The sequence below is a fragment of the Seriola aureovittata genome, chromosome 15 (genome assembly GCF_021018895.1).
Source record: "Seriola aureovittata isolate HTS-2021-v1 ecotype China chromosome 15, ASM2101889v1, whole genome shotgun sequence".
Taxonomy (NCBI): domain Eukaryota; kingdom Metazoa; phylum Chordata; class Actinopteri; order Carangiformes; family Carangidae; genus Seriola; species Seriola aureovittata.
In genome coordinates, this window is record NC_079378.1 from 15,731,872 (window position 1) to 15,754,398 (window position 22,527).

The following is a 22,527-nucleotide window of genomic DNA, read 5'->3' on the forward strand; positions in this document are numbered from 1 at the left end:
TAATTCAACCTAACACAGCCTTCAGTAATGTGCCATTTAATAAAAAGTGAATGTATGGAAGTAATCCAAACCACTCAAAAGATCACTCGTGATCTGGTTTACATTAAACTATTTTTATATTTCTTTAATGTAATGTGAGAACTGAGTTCAGTTAATGGGGAAAGTTCCATACACAATAACCAACAACGCACAGAGAAACAAGCCCCAGTCATAATTTGGTTGTAGTTGTTTTGTCTGTCAGTGTCCACATGTCTCTGACTGACTGTTTGACTGACTTTTAGCTGCTTTGTCAAGTCAAAGTGTCAATCCAGCAGCTGCTGCAGCCAGAGGAGTGTGACAACAGAAAGGTGGCAGATGTCAGTCCTGCTTTGATGCAAGTGTTAGATGAGTTTTTCTGGGATATTTTAAGGGTGATGTACTGTAGCAGTTGGGGGGATCTAAAAAATTACATATACTATAAGTGTCTTGCATTGGAATGTAAATAATAATGCAGTTTGTTACTCACACAACATGATACAGATGAAACAGTGTAAGAACATAAAACTGCTTAGACAATGTGCTATCCCTCTCTGACCTTTCTTGCTGGTTTGATTAATTCCCTTTGTCCCAGTGGAGTTTGTTATCCAGCAGATACCAGGGGATCAGTAATTATTCAGAGATGATGGGTGCACCATTTACTATGGTGATGTGAAGGGAGACTTACTCCTTTCCCTAAAATACACCATTAGAGGGAATTTAAGTCTGTTTCAGAGAAAATTTTAAATGTGATGTGTGCCCTCCAGTGCTTCAGATCCATTACCTGAATGATTCAGTCATTTCTCAGAGGCTCGTGGCATCAGAAATTCTGACTGGTTACTCTGTCAGTATATATGAAAGTTCACATACTTTTCACATTTTTTTATGCCAAATAATTAGAGCCCGACCGATTTATCAGTCGGCCAATTAAATCGTTTGATATTGGCCATTCACAGATATATAGGTATCGGCACATATATTCTCCGATATGCGCTGATATGAATACTTTTATTAAGAAGCAATAATGCAGTAGAAATGCTCAGGTCAAGTCAAGTTATATAGGCAGCATTTTATGTATATTTGATCCTTTGTTTTCATTCAAGTTAACTACATATACATACTGTCGCCCATAAAGTTGGAATAATTTTGTTTTCAGACACAATCCTCTGTTTATTCCTATTTAAATGCATCAGTAATCACTTTTGACTAGGTGCAATGATTACATTATGTGTCCCAATTACCCAGGTGAAATGAAATAAATCACATTGTCAAAATCATTTCATGGAAAAAGGACAAAATATATTTTTTTCCAACTTTATAAGCAACAGTGTATTATATACATATTTGTTCTTATGTTTTTTATTTATAGTTATTTATTTTTATAGTTATTTTATTTAATTCTCTGTGAAATTTACCGTTTCAGTGCACTGTTGTCATTTTATTTTTAGACTGTAAAATATCCTGGTAAACTGTCAAATATCCTGCTTTTATTACATATCTTTTTGTGTTTATATAAATCATTTATACATATATCGATATATTTGCCAATATATCGATATCAGAATTTTTTGGGCTCTACATATAATTATTACAAACTGTTAGCAAGAAGGGCAGTATCTATAACAAGAAATCAGATAAATTTCATTAAGAGATAAGGTGGGTGATATTTTATATTTTTCATATTGGCAAATCCCATGAAAAGACCACAATGAATGGTTCATATCCTACCAACTGTAATTATCGTCTATGTAGCCAGATCTGATTTACTTATTCCTCTGTGCCAGACCTCCTCTCTTGTCCAAAAAATATTAGAAACACACCAATGAGCCACAGCATTGCACCGAGTGACATGCCCCTTGATTGTCATGATCATGGGCACTGTACTTTATTTTAAGTCACTGTCAATCCCAAATAAATGATCCTGCTGCATTAAATACTCATTAATGCAACAATATGTGTTTATCTGCAATTAAAATAGCCCCCAACAAATCCACACTTCTTACTCCTGTTTGAGTGATGTTTGTTAAAAGCTACGTTGCCCACAGGTTTGAAAAATGGTACTATGTTTGTAGCCGCAGTCTGATTAGTTGATTTGTAACCTTATTCTGTTTGGCAAGCCCTATCCTTTAATTACCACAACTGCTACCTTTTTTCAGTTCTGTGTCAAGGTCTGTTGTCATATATACTATAGACATGTACTTACATTGCCTGAGGTGCCCATATTGAGCTGTTTGTTTGGGCTTCTCATAGCTGGGAACATATCTAACAGATTATTAAATCTAAACAGGATATTACATTCACATTGAACTGCAGTGTTGATAATAAAAGCGTAGGCAGTCTGCACACCTGCATCAAAATCTGTAGCTAGGAGGTAAACACTTCAGTCAAGGACCTTCATTAGGCATCAAAAGTAGAAGATTTCTCAATATGCACAGGATCCAAGTTTCCCCCATATGTTGTTAATGTCACGTCTCTGCACAGCCAAATCATCTTACTGGCTGTACTCCACATCTGTGATATCTTTAAGAGTCTTGAATGTTGATTATTCTGACTCCTAGTGCATTTTATTGAAATCAGTGGACAAAGTCCATTTTGCTGGATGGCTGCTTTTATACAAGCTGGAGAAGTTGAAAAGTGAATTTCTGACTGCTCATCATCAGTCACTGGTGTTTCTATGGCATGACTTTCTACACTTAAATAGACCAATATTATTCATGTTTTTCTTGCATGCTTTCGTGAGTCTATATTGTTTTACTCACTGGCATCTCATCAGCAATAGGTCACATTAAAAATAAATTAGATTAAATAAAAGCATGCAGATAAAATAATTACATATCACCATATGTAAAACTTAAACCATACAGATGAATAATTAATGTTTATTTACTGCACTGTGTGGGTGCATCATGCAATATGCACTGTACTGTACTTGATGTAGGTTTCCTGAGACCATGTAACTGTAAACGAATCAGTCCAAAATAAGCGTGAACGTCTTTGATAGAAAAGTCATCTTAATGTCTTTACAATTATAGTTAGGTTGGTTCCTTGCTACCTTGTTGACTGTATACCATAAAGGCATTTTTGTCTGAAGGAATGTGTTATTTAAAACTAGGTATTTCCTTCATATCATCCTTCCGGACATAGTTAACCAATTTTAGAAGCCTAAATCTTGAATTGGAGCTTCATCAGAGGGGGGTGTCCCATCCCTCCCGAAGTCTCTTAACAAAGACTTTGGAGATTTCCTCCATTTGCAAAAATTAAATTCTGCTGCTTAGTATTTTCACCGAATTAAAACTTGAAATGCAAAACTGTAATGGTGGGGTAAGCAACTGAAATTAAAATTACAGCAACAATAACAGTGTTATCAAGACACCTACACTGCAGCAAAATTCCATCTGGAGGATATTTTTTCCTATCACATAAAAGGCAGCATGTTGATGTTGTTCACAATGTTTTGGGAACCAGGATTGGCCCTATTTCTATTTCTGGAATACTGCCATTATTTATGAAGTCTTGTGTTTCTCTTCAGGGAGAGCTGAATGCACTGTAGTATAAAGTATAAAGGTCTGGGCTCACTTAGTTCAAAGGGAATTGTTTGCATCATTTTATGTCAATGGTCTGCATCTTTGAATAGTTATAAAATTATATATAAATAAAAGTAACTCAGTCCCAGGCTTGGATTACTGAGGACAAAGACTGTTGGAGCCATTTTGTTTTTTACCCCCTCAGCCTCATGTCGGTGATCATGATCATACTGTATTCTGCTGTATGCTGGTAACAAGGGACATGCAAGTATTAACATTTTATGCCTGACGAATTCTAATTACATAAGTGTAACAAATGATTAAGTCTGAAGATAATGGTAATGATGAAGATAATGACGGTTGTTTTTTTGCTCTTTGTTGTTGATGAGGATTTTGATAAAGAGGTGTTGACATGGATGATGATTGCGATTGCGACAATGAGAGTACGTTTGATGATGATGCTGATGGCCATGATGATGATGATGATGATGATGACGATGATGGTGGTGGCTGATTTATCTGCACTTAGTGTTACCCCTTGCACTACTATTTCTTCCTCACACAGTGACATAAACTCATGGTGGTTCAGTTTTGACATTTTGTTTTTGTGACTCTGTTCATTACTTTGTGACATGATGTAACTTCTGTGGATACCTGCATCTGTCTTATTTTCACATGCCTAACTTTCTTTTTCCCCTCCTCACATTACACAGTCCCCCTCCGGCATCACTCTCCCTGCTCGTGACCTTCCTACTCCCTGCTGGCAGTAGGAAGGTTAAGAAAGTTGACTTGCAAGCACAATGTTGCCTGTTTGAATCTCTTCACTTGCTAGTAAAGTTTTGGTGGGGGTAGTGTGATAAAATAACTTAGTAATACTCTACTACTCTGCTACTGTGACAACTACTGCTGATGTGCCATTGAGCGGTGCACTGACAGGTTCTCAGAGGAACTATTAATAAAAGGCCATGTCTGTATTAGTGCACGAGAGGTGTACAGATAGTATCTGTAAATATTAGGATCAGCATGAGCAGGTACTCCTACTTGGTCAACAAATACAGCTGTCCCAACATTCATACTTGAATGCTGTGCTTTGCTGCAATGTAAAACTTTCCCAGTGGAAGGAAAGTGTCTCCTGACATGTGAAAATGCTGCACTGCTGCTATTTGTAAAATTCATAGGCACAGGGTGTATTGTTTCAAGCAGCTGTGCAGGATCCATTCTGCTTTAACGGGCATAATGATCCCACTCTTCTTTACTGCTTAACCGATTCTGAATGAGCTGTTTGTCATTAGTCCATCAATAAGCTATCAATAGTGGGGGAGAAATAAATACCATTCTTGAAGCATGATTTATGATGTGTATTTTCTGTTTCTTTTTTTAAATGTGTTCTAATATGCAACAGTCAGTGCACAATGTGATCAGATTAATACAGGAAAGTGACTGATTTATGTAATTATTTTAGGACAGTTTTAGTGGTCTAAGTATTTTAAATTTACATATAAAAAATCTATATAATATAGTATATCTCTGTTAGATATATAAGGCAGGTATATTTTGTAAAAATACATGTATATACAATCAGCATTTGCAATGCTTCTATATAATACGCTGCCACTTTCAGGTTTATCACTGATTGAACATTATTCAATATGGAGTAGTGACCTATCATAAGTAAAACCTATAATATGAGCTTGTTATAGATTTCATTAAATATGTACTTAGTATCAGTATCAGTATCACTTTTCATACAAGACATGGTCCTTTTATCAGGTCTGGTAACCTGGTTTCGGTGGGCCTTTGCTGTGAACCCAGATGTAAATGTGTGTGTGTGTGTGTGTGTCAGAGATAAACTTGTCAGAATCTCCTCTAATGATTAAAGAAAAAAAAAAAAACAAAACAAGAAAAACAAAGCACCCACTGTTCTTCCCCTGTGTCCATCCGCAAGCCCCGCACAATTACCCTCTCCCTTCTGTTGTTTTGCAGCCTGTGTTGATGTCTACGGGACACACTCCAATGTACACCTCCGCTGTTTCCACACTGGTAAGAGCACAGTGATCCGTGCCGTTCCGTCACCCTGAAAGTTACCAGTGTCATCATCAGCCATCAACATCAGTGTGATTTGTATCCTCATTTCTTCCCTTTGCTGGAATTGGTGTCACTCAGTGTCTGATTGAAGAGAGACAGCTGCCCCGTTCAATGCCATTTTATCTGTACTGCCAAAGAGTATGAGGTCATCTGTTTTCTGATGATATCAGTGTGTTCATACTCATTGTCATTCAAATCTCCTCTGTCTGACAGATTTGTTCCATTTGCACTCAATGGCTATTTTTGGGCCTGAAATCACTTGACTGCAACTGAAAAGTTTTTAAATGTTGTGCTTCTATCAGACTATAATATTCCTGTGTTATATTTATATTTCTGTTCCTGTGTTCTAAAGCATTCCTGCAGCTAAGCTTCTATGCAGTGAAAAAATATGTATTGTGGATCCTGTTTTGGTTTGAAGAAGTGGTTTTGAAAGCACATTTTTCCAGAATCAGTTTCTCGGGACTGGATTTTACACACACACACACACACGCACACACACACAAACAATCCTGAAATATGTATATCAGTAGAAAAGTAGCCATGATCTTATGAGACATGAGTAAAGATGAAACTAATTCTTCTGTGCATCACTGTCTAAGAGTCAGTGATATGCTGGTGTCATGTAACATGAGGGTTTGACAGACGGATAGATGCAATCTTTCTGCAGGACAGGCTGAAACCTGCAGGTGTCAGTGTGAGACTGTGCAGTGGCTTTCATAACCTTGAAAAGATGGCTCTGCTGCTTTCTCAATAAAACACTTTTATGATCAGACAGGTTGTATTAGCCTTATGTGCCATGAATTGCTCACATGATTTTGTCTGTCTTGTGAGACAAAAAAAAAATCATACTTAAATTCATACTTAAGTACCATTAGTTATTTCATCCTTCCTAAAAAAAAACAAGTTAATTATACTTTACATATGTAAGTAAGAATGGAAAATCTCAAAGCAAAAGCTAGTTTGAAGTCTATTTTTTGAATAGAATTATTTTCAAAAGGACAAAACAGGATCATTGGAAGGGTTAGACTTACTGTATTAAATCTGGCTTTCAGTCTCTCTCCCTCTGTAGAACAAGTAGTTACTCCTGTCATCAAACCTCATTTCTTGTCTTTGTCTGCTCGCACTGACCTTGAACACACCCTGTCTAATAGTGCCTGCTTATAATTAAACCGTTTAACATACGGGACATCCTACTTCACCCTTCAACCTAAAGCCATCAATAAGAAAAATGTGTTTGTATACATTCACTCACACATATACAGAAGTACTTCAGTCTACATATGTATGCATTCAATTTCCCACACCGGTTCGGTTTGTACGTGCTGTCTCCAAGATGCACTGCAGTAACGCCTATGTGTGTGGATGTCTTTGCAGCTGGTGTAGTGCCCGTGTGGTTGTCATTGATGTGTAGGTGGTGTCGTCAGTCTGTCTCTTTATTGCTTTAATGGTGTGGGGTTTGCCAGTACCACTCCAGGCCCCATTGATTTATGGGTAGGATTGTCTCAGGAAGCACTGCAATGGTTTGGCAAAGTAAGAGGAGGTCTCTGGGTTATGTACATGATTTAGTGAAGAGGTGCTTTAGCTTCAAATGACATCTATTTTTTTTTTTTTTTTAAATCTTAGGACATAATGTAATTAGAAATGTTTTTTTTCACACTGAAAAGAACTTTTGATATTGATCTGTTCTCATATTAATGAATCTTCATGCCTCTTACGCTATATATCTACTAGGTCTGCTGTGCCTTGTCTTCCTCTTATTATGGGGCTACATAAATTGTGACATGATGTGGTGTGCTCTTACTGCTGTGATTGAACTGAATGTTCATGTTCTTTCTGACAGCAAAGACATGATCAAAATAAATGTTTTTACCAGATTTTTATACAAAAAGTCAAATCCATTATTTGATCTTAAGTTAAGAAAGGCTTGTTGAAAAAGGTGTTTTGAAAAACTAAGAGTAGGTTAATGAGGAAAAAGTCTTAAACTTTCAGTATTGCAGAGAGGGTGTTTCCCCGCCTTTGCAGCGAATCCCTATAGGCATCCAGTTAGTGACTTAATTTAGCGTTCAAGATGCCTTCAAACTTCACATACAGACATAAAAGAAGGCATCCCTGATTGTGTGAAATTCTGAAGAAGTGGGAAAACAATTAAACTAACCTGTGTCTTTAGAGTTACATTTCCTTCTCTTTATTTTGAATGAAGTTCACTCACATACTGACTACCCTGAAGGCAGCACTGTAGCTTTTACCTTTGACTTCATTCACTGACAGAGATCTGTTCCAAAGATGTTCTGAGCCAAACTGTTTTTAACAATGCATAAGGTACATTTATCTGGACAGACTGGTGTTCTTGGGCTGAAAACATTACACAACATTGCCATTTATCCTTCCCATGAAGAACTGGGAGTGAGAACCAGCAGGCACAAAGCGCTTACTGAAGAGCCCCACCGCCCAGTTTATGTTACACTCTGTCTTTTCTAATGAAAAACCATGCATATCACTTTCTCTCCTCTCTCACCACAGAAGTGTTCGTATACAAAATACTTTTCGCACAAATCCTCTTCAGACAAAACAGTCAACCCCTCTCAGATGTGTTTGACTCTCGGCATAAAGACAATCATTTTTAATGTACAGCTCCAATTACTGTTTTCTGTAGTGTTTCCCCTAGAGCTCTCCATTATATCCTCCCCTTTCTGCTCTGCACTCTTGTCTGGTCGGTATCTGGTTTCTATCTTCATTTTCTCCGTCCTCCTTAGTTTTCTTTAATAAATGTTTAAATATGTCCCTGCAGCTTCGGTGTAATTACTGTGCAGTAGCAGCTCAGGTCCTTTGGGAAGGAGAGGGAAGCAAGGCAAAAAAAAAAAAATGCATGCACAGAGAGAAAGAGAGAGCTGCTCATGTTGAATGGTGGAGTAAGACAGATACAGAGGGCCTTGCAGTTGGAAGGGTGAGAAAATTAGATAGGTAGACGCAGGGATTTTATTTAACAAAATGAGAACGTCAGCTGACAGCTTGTCCTTCAGCATGTCCTTACATAATTCGGTTCAGTGTGCACGCCTTTGTGTGTTTCTGTGCATATTACACACCTGTCAATCCATCTGTCTTTCAGAAAGAGAGAGCTTGAGCGAGATGTGAAAAAAAAGCTATGGATTTAACAGTGAATTCTCCTCTTTTTTCTGTAAGCAACGGGAAAAAATATACACTTCATCAATAAACAAGAAAAACCCCAGTGACATACTAAAATGATCTGATGTTCTGAGCTATATTTTTCCCACCATCACTGCCACTACTATGTTGAGGATTCACTGTTCTGACTGACTGACTGTAGCAACGGGGCTTACAGGCCTCCAGTCCCCTCTCAGTTTCAAGTGCTCCCTAGGACGAGTCAGGCCAGTTTGAGCTGCTTGTCCTTCTACGTTCAGCCAAAGTATAATTCCTCCCCCTCTCACATCACCAGCGTCGACATTATACAGGGAGACAGCTAAGTAATTGCCATCAAACTTTCCTGCTCGCTCCTCTTTCCCTCAGCAGCAGGGATGGGAGGGGTACAGTACAGTAGCAGCAGAAAATATGAACTGCATTCTCACTGAGCACAGACCACTAGCAGGGAGGCACCGCTATCGCAGTCCACTGCCACAGATGACGGAGAATGGAAGGATCTGTTTGTAGATGCTAATTTTTTACTCTGGATGGGTGATTTCTGAAGATAGGACGAGTGCGCCTCAGATAATAACGAGCTTTAATGGTGATGAGTAATTTTTATAACTCGAGCCTTGGATTGGCGGATGATATTGGGCTTCCTCAAATGAAGTCTCCAGCACCTACTCAGCAAGAAGATGCTAATTGGGCTGTGCTATTTCTGCGATTCTGGATTTAACATTGTGTAAAGGTGTATCTTGTGTCTACAGCATGCTATCTTTAGTATTATGTTTTTTTTAGATTGAGTGGAAAGCAAAGCTCAAAGAGCATGTGTTAAGTTAAAATATATATCATTTAATTTAGGCAATCTGGACTCTCTAACTGTTATGGCAGGGCCTAGACCTAATGTCTCACTTTGCTATAATGCTTTTGTGGTACTTCTGAAAGGAAACACTTCTAGAGCTTACACTAAGTCTTCCAGCCACGCTCTCAGTGGGTGTGTATGTCATTTTGGGAGGTGAGCAGGGTTTGCTACCCAGTATCAACAACAATTTCAATTTTGGCACCTAAAGCAGAATGTTTATGTCCGTGTGGTACGCCAAAAAGATGGGCTGCCGGTTCCTCAACAATGTGCGGAAAGCCAAGAAACATCGACATCATAAGATGGTAGGCATGTTTTAAACATGTTTAGTCTTTTTTTACTATGACTGTACCTCAATATATTTGAGAAATCATTACGAAATGCCATTGTGCTTTGGTGGCTCAAAAATGGTGCTTGTAGATTATTATTGATGATGTTATTACTATTCGGTGCTCAGTACTACACGGTTATTATCATCATCAATATGGTAAAGTAGCAAGGCTTTGTTTGGCAGTACCATTTCAGATCAAGGCTGTCCCGCACTTAAGGCACATGATATATTTTAATCACAGTGAGCCTGGGTAATCAAAAGTGGAAATACTAAACAAATCATACCCCCACACACACACACACATACACATACACACACACACACACACACACACACAGATGCATGCCATCACCTTTTCCTGCACTCCACATGTGTACATGGGATTTAGAAAGGAGCCAATAAGTGAGCAATGTTCATGATGTGACAATTAAATTAACCTCTGTCCCATCCTGTACTAAAACCCGCACATAAGCACAGGAGTAGCAAAATCACCAGCCATCCAACCTGCCCCACAAAAGCTACACATTACAAAGCACTTCACAGAAGTCTTGTCTTCTCATTTCCATTTCATTAACAGCCCTGCACAGCCTTAAGGTAAGAGTCAGTCTTGAGTTGCTGGTGCTGTTATCCATCTGTACCTCTTTCTCTCTTAAACAGAGGAGCAGTAGTTTAGATACAGACTAAAACTGTGCAATACCCATAATGCTCGCTAGCTTAATTGTTACTGCCAGGCAAAGCCTTTTCTTCTCAAACACATTCTAATTCATTTGACATTGCGTATTTCAGTAGAGGTCACTGTCATGCTTATTGACCAGATGGCTTTTACCTGTTAAAGGCTTTCCAGCTGCTGCAAGGTGTGCAGGACATGCAGCATTAATGCCTCTCTAATGCAACCTTTGGTTTGGGTCCAGAGCCCACTGACATGTGACATCATCCTCTCTGGTGATATTGAAATATTCTTTGTACACTTGATCTCAACAGGAAAAGCAAAGACAAGCAAGTGATGTTTTAAATATTCTTAGGCTTAACTAAACTGAGCGGTGACTGAGCGTGCACAGAATGGGTCAGACAGATGTGCATGTTTTCAGGTGCACGTGCACAGAGCAGCAGAGATTGATTGGATTATCTCAGTGTCTTTTGACTCACATAGCAGGAGGGAGCGTGAACAGTACAGCAGGCAGCTACAGCCTTAACACAGCCTGAGATTTATGGTTTCCACTGCTTAACTGCCAATACCAACTCTATTTAGTCAATTCTTAATGGAGAAAAGAAATCTATTCAAACACACACAGCTTCACTCTTTTGCTGTTCTGTTTTGTTGCCTCAGTACAGTGCATGCTCAAATATTGAAATATAGTCTTTTATTTTGGAAATGACATCACAACACGGCACAAAACACTGTAAAATGTGGGAATCAGTTAACTAGAAAAATGAGATTAAATCTGTCTTTGCTGTTTTATTTGTCTTTGAAAATGAATATTCTGACGGTTATCTTACTGCATATGAATTCATCAAGAGCTAAAGGTCTGGGTGTGGATGGATGTTGGTGCTGCCTGTAGAGACATGGCAGAGGACAGGTAAGCTGACTAGGTAGTGCTAAAATAAAGGTGGGCAAGAGCAGCCAAACACTGTAAATCCTAACAACCCTGATGTCGAAAGGCTTGACAGAGCAAAGAGAGGGAGAGAGGGCTCTGTCAAAATCCCTGCAGGGAAACTGCCTGCACTGGGCTTAGATTTCTGCTGGCTATACTCATTATTTCTGTCTCTAGATAAGGATGAATTTGACGTAATGTTCAGCAGCACGGCCCGTTGGACACAGCTACATGGTGAAGCCCTGCACAGGCAACTGTTATAATCGAACAGTGTGCAGTTAAAGCTGAGCTCTGGCATTTTGAGGGCTTGGGGAGAATTGTATGTATTTACCTTATGTGAATCAGTATTTTCTCTTTACGATGGGAGCTATAATTAGTATCATTTAACAGTGATAATGATGATTTCTAATGAGAAAAGGGGCTTGGAGCATAGGGAGGTGGTGTTGTGCGGAGAGCAGGCTTTTTACAGCTCTTATGAGGCATGTTATAGCAGGGAAATCACAGGTGTAATTAATAACCTTAATTACATCATTGTTATTGTGCATGCTAGCTCATTGGGACACTGATTGAAACAAAGCCATTGTTAATGTCATTAGTTAAACCTGTGCTTTTCCTGCAATGACAGTGTTCCTACAATGTCTGCCATGAAAAAGGCCTATAGTTGCGTAGACACTGGATGTAGCGTTAACTTTTGAAGTTTATGATGTTCCAATTTTGTTGGCAGTGCTGAAAATGTGTAAATTTAATCACTTCTTTATTACTAAGGTCATAGTTAAGGTGTCGTTGTACTGGACTACATTGTACTGAGAGGTATTTGTATTGTTGCATCCTCCCTATTTATTTAAAAAAAAAAATACATATATTATAAGCCTCATAAAAGTAGACTTTATTGTAGAGCAGTTGCTTTGGATTGCATTAGTTTATACCTGTGTACCTGATAAAGTTGCAACTGAGTGCATAGAACCCAGTCCTAGAGTTTTCAAAGAAAATACAAATCAGTTTAATAATGTATGCAAAACACAGTGAGCAATTCTGCAAGTTCCCATGACAACTTACGCTCTCTAAGAGAGAGTAACAGACTGAGTGAAAAAATAACCCACTGAATCACATAAAGATCACTGGGTAAGAATGTGAAAATGTTTTTCTTAAAAACTGAGAAACTGTGTTCAGTTACTTTGTGTAGTTGTTTGTGTGTGTCAGAGCTGTCAGGTCTGTGAAGGTCAGCAGGCTGAGTTTATGCTGCTGTTTGCTGTTCTGGAACCACTTTAGATGCACATCGTCTTCCCCATGCTAATCAGCATGGTACATGACAATGACATTTATAAATAAATACAGAAAGTTAAAGTGTCAGATTGTGTTCTCCAAAGAGTTCTGTACATGATGTAATTATATCTTCCAACATCAGATACCTTGATGATGAGAGTAAGTCCTAAATAAGCCGGAAGAAAGAATGAAAGAAGCAGGATTAAAAGGAGAGAAATAAGGACAGTGCATAGAAGTGCTGTCACACTTCAGATGAGCTGAAAGAGAAAAGTTCCAGCAGGTAAACCCAAACCACATCAATGCCAAAAATCCCCTCCTCTCATTGACTTGCTGTCTTTTCGAGTCTTTTCCTGTATCACTTTGTTCCTGATGAATAACTTGCTGAAAAGTTGAGATTCAGTCTGGCTTTACACAGACAGTAATGGATGCAGTGTGGTTCTGGACAATTTTGAGAAGAATAACTGACCATCGAGCCAGCCGACATTATACTCATTGAGAATAATCGGACTGACTGTGCTGTCTGTCGCTGCCTTGTTACCAAGTTACTGTTTCTTCATCATTCTCCATGTGTGCTGGGAGATTGCCACCATGTGCTGTCAGCACGGCTGCACATGAATCACTGAGAGGTTTGTTTTGAAAAGACTGGTGGGCGGGAGGCGGATGCCCATGTCCACAGTATTCACTTGATAGCCATTTACAGAATCAGTAATACAAGCCATACTGTAATTCAACCAGTACCTAAGACAAACCCAAGACCGAGAGTTTGGAAAAATCATGGGGACAAGCATGAATTATTTCTGTGTCTATCATGGGTGGATAGTAACAAATGGCTTTTGAGCAGTGCTCTCCATCCTTTAGCAGAGTGACAACCATAGCAGAGTGAGAATAGTGTTATCACAGCTAAGAGCTAAAATGGCCATCAGTCTTGGCTGTGACTGTAGGTTTCAGGGATATACTGAGAGCTCATCCAGGAGCTGCGTCATCTTTGAGTTTCTGCCATTATTTCTTAATGATGTTTCTTCTCTCTCTACCTCCAGGGAAATACTCCTCCAGTGGTGGTGAACACTGACACGCTCGATGGCTCCCCATATGTAAGGATTATGTTTAATCTTCACTTTACTGTATTATTATGTTAGGCTCAACCACATGACTAACTTAACTGCCTCCATATTCAGTCTGTATTATCAGTAATTCCATTCCTTCCCCAGCATCCAGGTAGGTTTTGCTCATTGTTTTAATCTGAATGATAACAGTAATTAATTTTACTCCTTTTTTAATTAAAATAAGGTTTCTCTGTTTGATACACATTTGACAGAACAGAAACATTACTTAATTTGATTCAAAGTTCTTTAATGAAGCTGTTTCGAAATGAAAGCAGTGAACATATTATCATGAGTTGTAAGGGATTAGAGAAGGAGGCTTCTCAAAGAAAAGCCTGCCATCACAGACCAGTATTTCTGCACCACTACAGCACTAAGAAAAGTTGTTTTCTAGGTCAGACACCAAAACAGTAAAGTCTGAAGTTCTTTAAATTCACTCTTCCTCAGGGACTTGCTTAATTGCAGGGGTAAAGCTGATGTGTAGCTAAGTTGTTCAGCCAGAAGGTGAATTAGACTGAAAGAATAGTGCTGCTATTATCAACCAGGTACCACACTGGTCCACACATAAAGTATGTCAAAGAGGAGCAAAACCATTTTGGATAAAGCGTAGTGGACAGAACATCTGGTCAAGGGAGGCTATAATTAACTTTTGATGATGATGCTGCTGTGTTCAGGAGCTGATGGGAAAATCCCTCATCCAGGACTTCCGAGTCAGTTAATGAATGGCAACAAATGAAGCCCACAGGGCAACTGCTGAACCAACATAAGCTGACTTTGGGATTTAGACTCTAAGTTTTGCTTATACTTCATTTGCACAGCAGTTAACTTGTATAATATTATAAATAATTGTAAAAAATCTCTACTTGACACTGTGAACTAACATTCATTTCTGGCAGGTAAATGGGACAGAAGGGGAAATCGAATATGAAGAGATCACACTGGAGAGAGTGAGTCTGAGAAAACGATCTTTTTAATTCGATCTTAAACATATTTACAGCTTATGTATCACTCGTCTGCAGAGCTACCATAACGATTATTAGTGGCTTTAGTCTTGATAGTGGAAAGGACAAATGATAGATCCTACTACACATCATTGTTCCGGTTAATTACTCCTGATATAATTTATAATCACTGTGTGTGTTTGCTTGTATTTGATACTGCAGGGCAACTCAGGCCTAGGCTTCAGCATTGCGGGGGGAACAGACAATCCCCATGTGGGCGACGACCCCAGCATCTTCATCACCAAAATCATACCTGGAGGAGCCGCAGCTCAGGATGGACGGCTTAGGTAAAACCATACAGACTAAGTTATGTAAGATATATGATATTCAGAAGTCAAAAGCCGATGGGCAGACCAGGCTAGGCCAATTCGGGTTTCAGATGAGTGAAATGCTGCTCTACTGCCTCCATTCGCCCTCCCTTCTCTCCCCACCTTCCTGCACACTTGCTTTTTACTGAATCCACTGATAATGACAACAAGGCTCTTTTATACCAGCAAACTTAAGTGAGAAGAAACAACCTAAGTAGAACCTCACCTCTTAAGTCCAAAATATTGCATCACAGTACAGCATTGACTGTCATCACAGTTACATCGGAGAGGACATGTCAGTTCTCAGTGCTTCAACCAAACTTATATCTTCTACTACATTTTATATGTCTTTCAACAAGATCAACATGATCGATGATCTTAAAAAGTGTAGCATTAAAGTAATTAAACTGTGGCAAATGACTCATTCTAAAAGGAGCCCATTACAAGAATGTTTAACCATATCACATTTGTTTTCTCACTTTTATCAGAGGATATAATGCAGTTGGCCTTTTTGAATAAAAAAGTGCATTTTATGAGCCATTTTCCCAATTACACTGCAATAAAGAAGACATGTACAGAGGCGTCCTTCTCATCCTCCTCTTTACAGTTGACCATTAAATGTCCATCTGGAATGACTTCAGTATTTAAAGAGAGCCTGGAGGAAATGCTCATATTTGCCTGAATGCAGATAATTCTTTCACATTCAAAGACTTCAGTGGCCACTATGATTTATTTGGAATTGTTATTTATACTTTAATAAAGGTTGGTGTTAAACAAAAAATATAAATACAATATTGCCTCACAAACAGTTCAGACAGTCAGTGTAAAATTCTTTGGACAAAGATGTCAGCAGCCATTGGTTCCCTTTGGAGTTGGCTTCGGTGATATATCTCAGCGGTTAAACCTCTTGCAGGCCTCAGGAATATTTCAGTCTTAAAAAATGTTACACAGTATAATTTGCATGGCCATAAAATCAATTTTAAACACATGAATAGAATAGTGATAAGTGGAGTTTTTAGGCCCTTAGAGGAAGAGTGTGTACTTCTCAAAATAGCTCTTTCATCAGAATCTTGTTTCTCTTCTGCACACAGTCTGTCACTTACACTTCACATATCAACTCCTCATAATTTTCAAGAAAGGTTAATACAAAGAGAGATATACTGCAGCTAACCCTTGCACTAGATCAACAGCAAAACGGTTTGTACCCTCTTTACCAATGGATACTGAGGACTGGGGAAAAAAGCCAGATGTCTGTGGTGAAACCGGATCCCCAACACAGCAATAGTTGAAGACTGACTGCTCCTGACTTTGTCTGGTGGAGGATTACAGACAATTTCTTCACCAAAACAAAAACTCATCCGGTATTTTCACTCTCCCTCCCACTGTCTCTCTGTCTATTGCTCTCTGCATTTTTTAGTGTGAACGACTGCATCTTATTTGTGAATGATGTTGATGTGAGGGAGGTGACACACAGCCAAGCTGTGGAAGCTCTTAAGGAGGCAGGTGCTATCGTCCGCCTCTACGTTCTCCGCAGAAAACCAGCAGCTGAGAAAGTCACTGAAATCAAACTCATCAAAGGGCCTAAAGGTATGTGGAAGTGTGGACTGGTGTATAGCATCAATGCTTTTGTGTGGGCTTAAGGATGCTTTATACCCAGCTAAGCTGTGCCCTCTGGATTTAGCAAATCTGCTCTGTGTTAACCCATACCTCCTTTGCTCACTCTCTGCCTCTCTCCTCACTTCCTTTTCTCAGGATTGGGTTTCAGCATTGCTGGAGGGGTGGGAAACCAGCACATACCAGGAGATAACAGTATCTACGTCACCAAGATCATTGAAGGAGGGGCGGCTCATAAAGATGGGCGTCTGCAGATCGGGGACAAGATCTTAGCGGTCAGTCACTCATATGTAATCACTACTAGCATGCCTACACACAAACACATGACTAACAGCCTCACGCTCTCAGCTCTAAGCACAAGGACACATATTCACACATGCACACTCACACATTTGTGTGTATTAGCAGCACTGACGTATCAAGAGCCAGGATAGATTACAGTTGTTATGCTCATGGCCTGAATTTACTTTTATTAATATGTGAATAGATGTGTAGGATGGAATAAATGTTAAACAGTTGTACTGCCACAATGAACCACAGGCAGCATCACTGCCCTCTGCTGGAGGACAGGGAGACTGTAACGTAGCAGCTGTTGGCAAGCTCAACACCAGCAACTTCAAAATGGTGCTTGGTTTTTACTAAATGGTGTCTGAGCTCAAGCTTTACCTCTAAATGGGATATGGAAACATGCTTCCGCTCACTATTAATCTGTTTAAAAATACAATTACAATCAATGACTTAATTATTTTATAAGCTATAATGCTCTTTTTTTGTAACCTTAACACACAGCGCTGGTGAAGGGTAGTTGCATATTAGGGGCCTCCACCCCAGAGGGGAATAAGAGAGGGAAAGACCATAGTGGACCATATAACATTTTTTGATATATTTTTTAGTTTAGCTTGTCTTTACAAGAAACCACCAGCTCAATGTTTACAGCAGATGTATTGGATTACAGTAGTAAATAGTGTTTAATGGTGATTTGGACTGTGATACTGTATTTTGGGTATATGTCTAATCCATTTAACACGTTGCAATTTCTTTTGTAGTTTCCATAGTAAGGGAATGTAAACATTTAGCAGTTAATTTTACAGTATACCAACTTGGGTAGTAATTAAACTTAGGTCTACACTGACAAATTAGTTGAAGTTTATGTCTTATAGCATTAAAATGTAAATGTTTTTGTGCCTCTTGCACACATAGTTTGTTCATCCCTGGGATGATCTGATTGCTCTTGTTAAGAGCGACTGTCATTAATATAAAAATGTCAGTATGAGGCATCCAGTGTCTTCTCTGGTCTGAGGTGCCACAGTTCCTGGCAGCTCCTTTTCACACAGAGCTTCGTACTGCTGCATTTTGCAACTGGTGATCCTGACTGTGTTTCCCTGCTTGTCATGAACGATCAGGTGAACAGCGTGTGTCTGGAGGATGTGATGCATGAGGATGCGGTGGGGGCTCTGAAGAACACAGCCGAGGTGGTGTACCTCAGGGTGGCCAAGCCCAACAACCTGTTCCTGACCAACTCCTACAACCCTCCAGACCTCACCAGCAGTAAGCCCCTCTGCTGAGACACTGGGTTATATGGCTAGTAAAATCAGACCAGAAAACTCTGTCACCAAATGCCCTGGGTTTGAATAGAAGTATTTCCAGAAATGCACAAGTGCGGAAATTTTGATTTTTTTTCTTCAGATTTAGACTAGTTTTCAAAAGTAGAGATGGCAGAGCAGAACTTGTTATTTCTAGATGACTGTGGGACTTCTGTGAAAATGAAAAGCTGAGGTCTACAGGTTCAGGGGTGTATTTTTTTCTAAGGCAAACATTTCCCTTGACCTGAATCTGCCTCTTGATTAAAGTCTGCAATAGGCTTTCATGGTACGATAACAAAAATTGTTTCATACTACACATGAAGAAAATATCACATCACACAAATGCATTCAGTTGGTGGAAAAGCCAACAGCCAGAAGTCTGAGCTGCTATTTCAGCTGAGATTGCATATCTGTGTATAGTACCCACCTGGTATATTATACCTGTTTTGTTTTTGTTTTGTTTTTTTGTATGTGTGTATATTTTTCCAGCATATTCCCATATGGATACTGAACTCAGCCACCCCAACTATCTTGGGTCAGATTACCCACAAGCCCTCACTCCCACTTCACCTAGTCGGTTTTCTCCTGTTCTGCATGGCATGATGGGAGATGATGACATCCCAAGGTGAGCAATAATCTTTTAGCTATAGCCTACATTTCTCACATATATTTATTTATTAACAGTAGTTGTAGTAGTAGTAGTAGTAGTAGTAGTAGTAATAGTAGTAGTAATAGTAATAGTAATAGTAGTAGTGTTAGTGTTATTGTTTCTGTTTGAGTTTGCATTGTGCAAAGTATTATTGATAACCTGACTGTCTACATTCCTCTCTCTGCCATGTGTTTTGAAGGGAGCCTCGCAGAGTTTTGATCCACCGAGGCTCCACAGGTCTGGGATTCAACATTGTTGGAGGAGAGGATGGAGAGGGAATCTTTATCTCCTTCATCCTGGCAGGAGGGCCAGCTGATCTCAGCGGAGAGCTGCACAAGGGCGATCAGATCCTCAGCGTAAAGACACTTTTATCTTCAAAAACTTGTCACACATACATTCATGCATCCTACAATTGCACTAAGTGTTTTTTTTTCAGTTGTAGCTGTTAACAGTCATACTGTGTGTGCATCAGGTGAATGGTGTTGACCTGCGTATGGCCACACACGAACAGGCAGCTGCAGCATTGAAGAACGCTGGCCAGACAGTGACCATCATCGCTCAGTACCGACCCGATGGTACAGTGGCTTTACAACCGCCATGCATAACAACACACTTTCATACCAAGACTTTCTTGTGCATACAAATTTTCAAGATATTTAGTCTGGTCTAGTCTAGTAATGAGTCTTAGTAATATCTTTTTGAATTAGCGACAAAACAATGTCAAATCAGCTAAAATAACAAATTTCTTTGTTACTTCTGACAAAGAGTGTCTGCTTGTTTGTGCTTGTTTGTTTATGAGCAGAATGTCTCAAAAACAGATTACCAAAAATAAGGTGGAAATGTAGGCAATGTGTGAATAAATAATTAATTAGTTAGTATTTTAAATTCTATTGGAAATTAAATGAAGTCTAATATCAGTTACATTTATTCAGTCATGGCTCAGGCGCTGTTAGTGCAATAATACTCTGTAGACTTCAATAACTTTACATAAAATTAAAACAGTTCTATGCAGAGATATACAAATTTTAGATTTGGGAAAAAGAGAGCACTGGTGTCAGATTGGTATACTTAAGTTGAAGTAGCAGAATTAGTATCGAGAGAGAAAAAGCTGAACTGATGCATCGTTATTAGTTATGAAGCAAACTTTTCATGTGTGCTTTTATTTCTCTATTTCAGAGTACAGCCGTTTTGAGGCTAAAATCCATGACTTGAGGGAACAGCTGATGAACAGCAGCATGGGATCTGGGACCACGACGCTAAGAAGCAACCCAAAGAGAGGCTTCTACATCAGGTCTCACACTTTAAGTACCTTTGGTACAATATGACACGGATGAAAGAGTGGCTACAGAACAAGACTTATGGGTTAATACACCCTTTAACTTCCATATAGTGGAGGTCCATAGCCGTTGGGCAACAGTGATTGTGATACATCTCTACATTTACAGTTTTGGTTATTATAAAGAATTTTAAACATTAAAGCTTAGTTACTTTGATTGATTATGTAGAGAGTTCGCTTGTGAGGTTATGTTAATAATCTGGTTGCAAACACATTAGCTAGCTAACAATCAGTGCAGCAGGTTTAGGACCAGAGGGCTTCTCTTTTGTAGCATTGTTGTAGTAACGTTAGTCACAATATGAGCAAGACCAGCCATTCACCAAAGCGCTGTCACCTGTTGTTTTTAAATGTATAAACGAAATGCAAAACCTTTCTAAAGCTGGAATGCTGAGTTCTTAAAGTGAGAATATGATTCAGTCATCAGAGGGAATTTGATTTATAGGAAAATGTATTAACTGAACAAGTAGAATAACCTTCCACTAGCAGATTGTTAAAGAATGATATGCTCCCGTAGAAGCCTCATGACAGACGATGTTTTTAAGAAATGCCGTTTATCCCTGAATTAGCAATACAGCCCTGCAGACAAGACTAGCACCTGCACTAGTCAGAGAGGCTCTGATGTTATGCAAGTTGAAGCCAGAACAGAGAGACAGAATGGCAAAGATACAGCACTATATGAACAAGAAATCACAAAACACTACACCTACAAGGCAGAGGAACATATACAGGATGTGATTATAAATACTGACTGATCATCAGCGAGCTGTGTGAGGAGAATGGGTATATATATTCAAAATGTTTTATGAGCTAAGCAGTTCATTCCATCTTAAAAACCAATGAGTAAAGTTTAATATATTTGGCCTTTTTCATGGTTTTATTTTTTTAAATAAGGTCAGGATTCGTGGCTTAGCTTAATATGCTGGTTTGATTCATGGCTTACCTTTAATATAGGGATTTTCTGAACTGTCCACAGAGAAAAATAATGCAACATTCACAAATGAGTAACTGTTTCTTTCTTAACAAACTCAAGTTAGGGCAAGCACTAGTCCAACACCAAGACAGGACTGGTTTCACAATGTCCACACCAAATGTGTATATTAATAAATACTGTATCTAGCTACCTTACACAGTCCAACAAAGACTTGAACTCACCATGTACCACAATGTCATTCGATTGCGGCTTTACATGCGCTTTTTTAGATTCAACACATTTACTGCCAATACTAAATTTAGTGAAAATACTGACAAAATACCATTGCATTACTGTGTTTACACTATAGATTTTAATATTCACTGTACATGACCATTTTCTGAAAACCCCTTAATTATAGTTAGTTAAGTAAGTTCAGAACTGCTGTACATAAAAATATAAGCAATCACTGAGAGCAAACAAAATTATACTTTAGTTAAATCAGACAATTTTTGGTAGAAATGCCAAACTGCTGAAAAGACAGCTGCAGAGACCATCCTATACACATCTAACTTATGCAGAAATGCAAGTGAGGCAAACTCAACACTGTTTCAGCACCCTGAACAACACCACTCCACTCCAAGCATCTACAGTCAAAGAGTAATCACATCAAACCAACCAACCAACCAGCGTCACATAAAACATGGTGGGACGGTAGTAAGGGAAGCTTATGAGAAGACTGCCATAGAAAGATAAATACAATAGAAATGATGTTCGTAATAATCCAGAAAAATCCTGCTAAACCATATCACACTACACAGTGAACAAGGAATATGCGCCTTACCTTTGGAAGAACTTCCTGTGATTTCCAGTGTAAATTGATGAGTCCTCACAGGGTCAAGGTGTGCCACCAGTAACAGGACAATTCAAAGAGTCTGCTCTGGGTCTTTCATCCTGGATGTCTCAGGCAAAATAGATTGTACCGACAGCAGCAGGAGCTCCAACAATGCTTCCTCGTAGCCCAGAGAGCGAAGAAGTATGCTGTTGTTGTTGTTCCACCGCCATTTGATTGTAGTTTCCCTCCAAAACACCCTCCACGACCCATAAAGCTGCTGCTGGCATGTTTGTCCAGCGTCCTCTCTGCTTCTTGTGGCTCAGTTTGATTTTTGTTCAGAAGAAAACACTAGCTCCACTGATACTGACACTGCCTGTTGTTTGC

The 22,527-nt window shown here is 39.1% G+C and overlaps 1 protein-coding gene across 3 annotated transcripts in view; it reads left to right on the top strand.

The window, feature by feature from the left end:
- The window catches only part of LOC130182286 (disks large homolog 4), a 74,470-nt gene that overhangs the window by 43,802 nt on the left and 8,141 nt on the right, over positions 1 to 22,527 (top strand). For all 3 annotated transcript variants that reach the window (XM_056397090.1, XM_056397089.1, XM_056397088.1), the window contains exons 3-13: positions 5,523 to 5,579; positions 13,845 to 13,898; positions 14,804 to 14,854; positions 15,071 to 15,195; positions 16,634 to 16,803; positions 16,969 to 17,105; positions 18,234 to 18,378; positions 18,903 to 19,038; positions 19,262 to 19,418; positions 19,535 to 19,637; positions 20,239 to 20,353. In XM_056397090.1, coding sequence (XP_056253065.1) covers positions 5,523 to 5,579; positions 13,845 to 13,898; positions 14,804 to 14,854; positions 15,071 to 15,195; positions 16,634 to 16,803; positions 16,969 to 17,105; positions 18,234 to 18,378; positions 18,903 to 19,038; positions 19,262 to 19,418; positions 19,535 to 19,637; positions 20,239 to 20,353 — 1,250 coding nt within the window. The remainder of the gene's footprint in view (positions 1 to 5,522; positions 5,580 to 13,844; positions 13,899 to 14,803; positions 14,855 to 15,070; positions 15,196 to 16,633; positions 16,804 to 16,968; positions 17,106 to 18,233; positions 18,379 to 18,902; positions 19,039 to 19,261; positions 19,419 to 19,534; positions 19,638 to 20,238; positions 20,354 to 22,527) is intronic.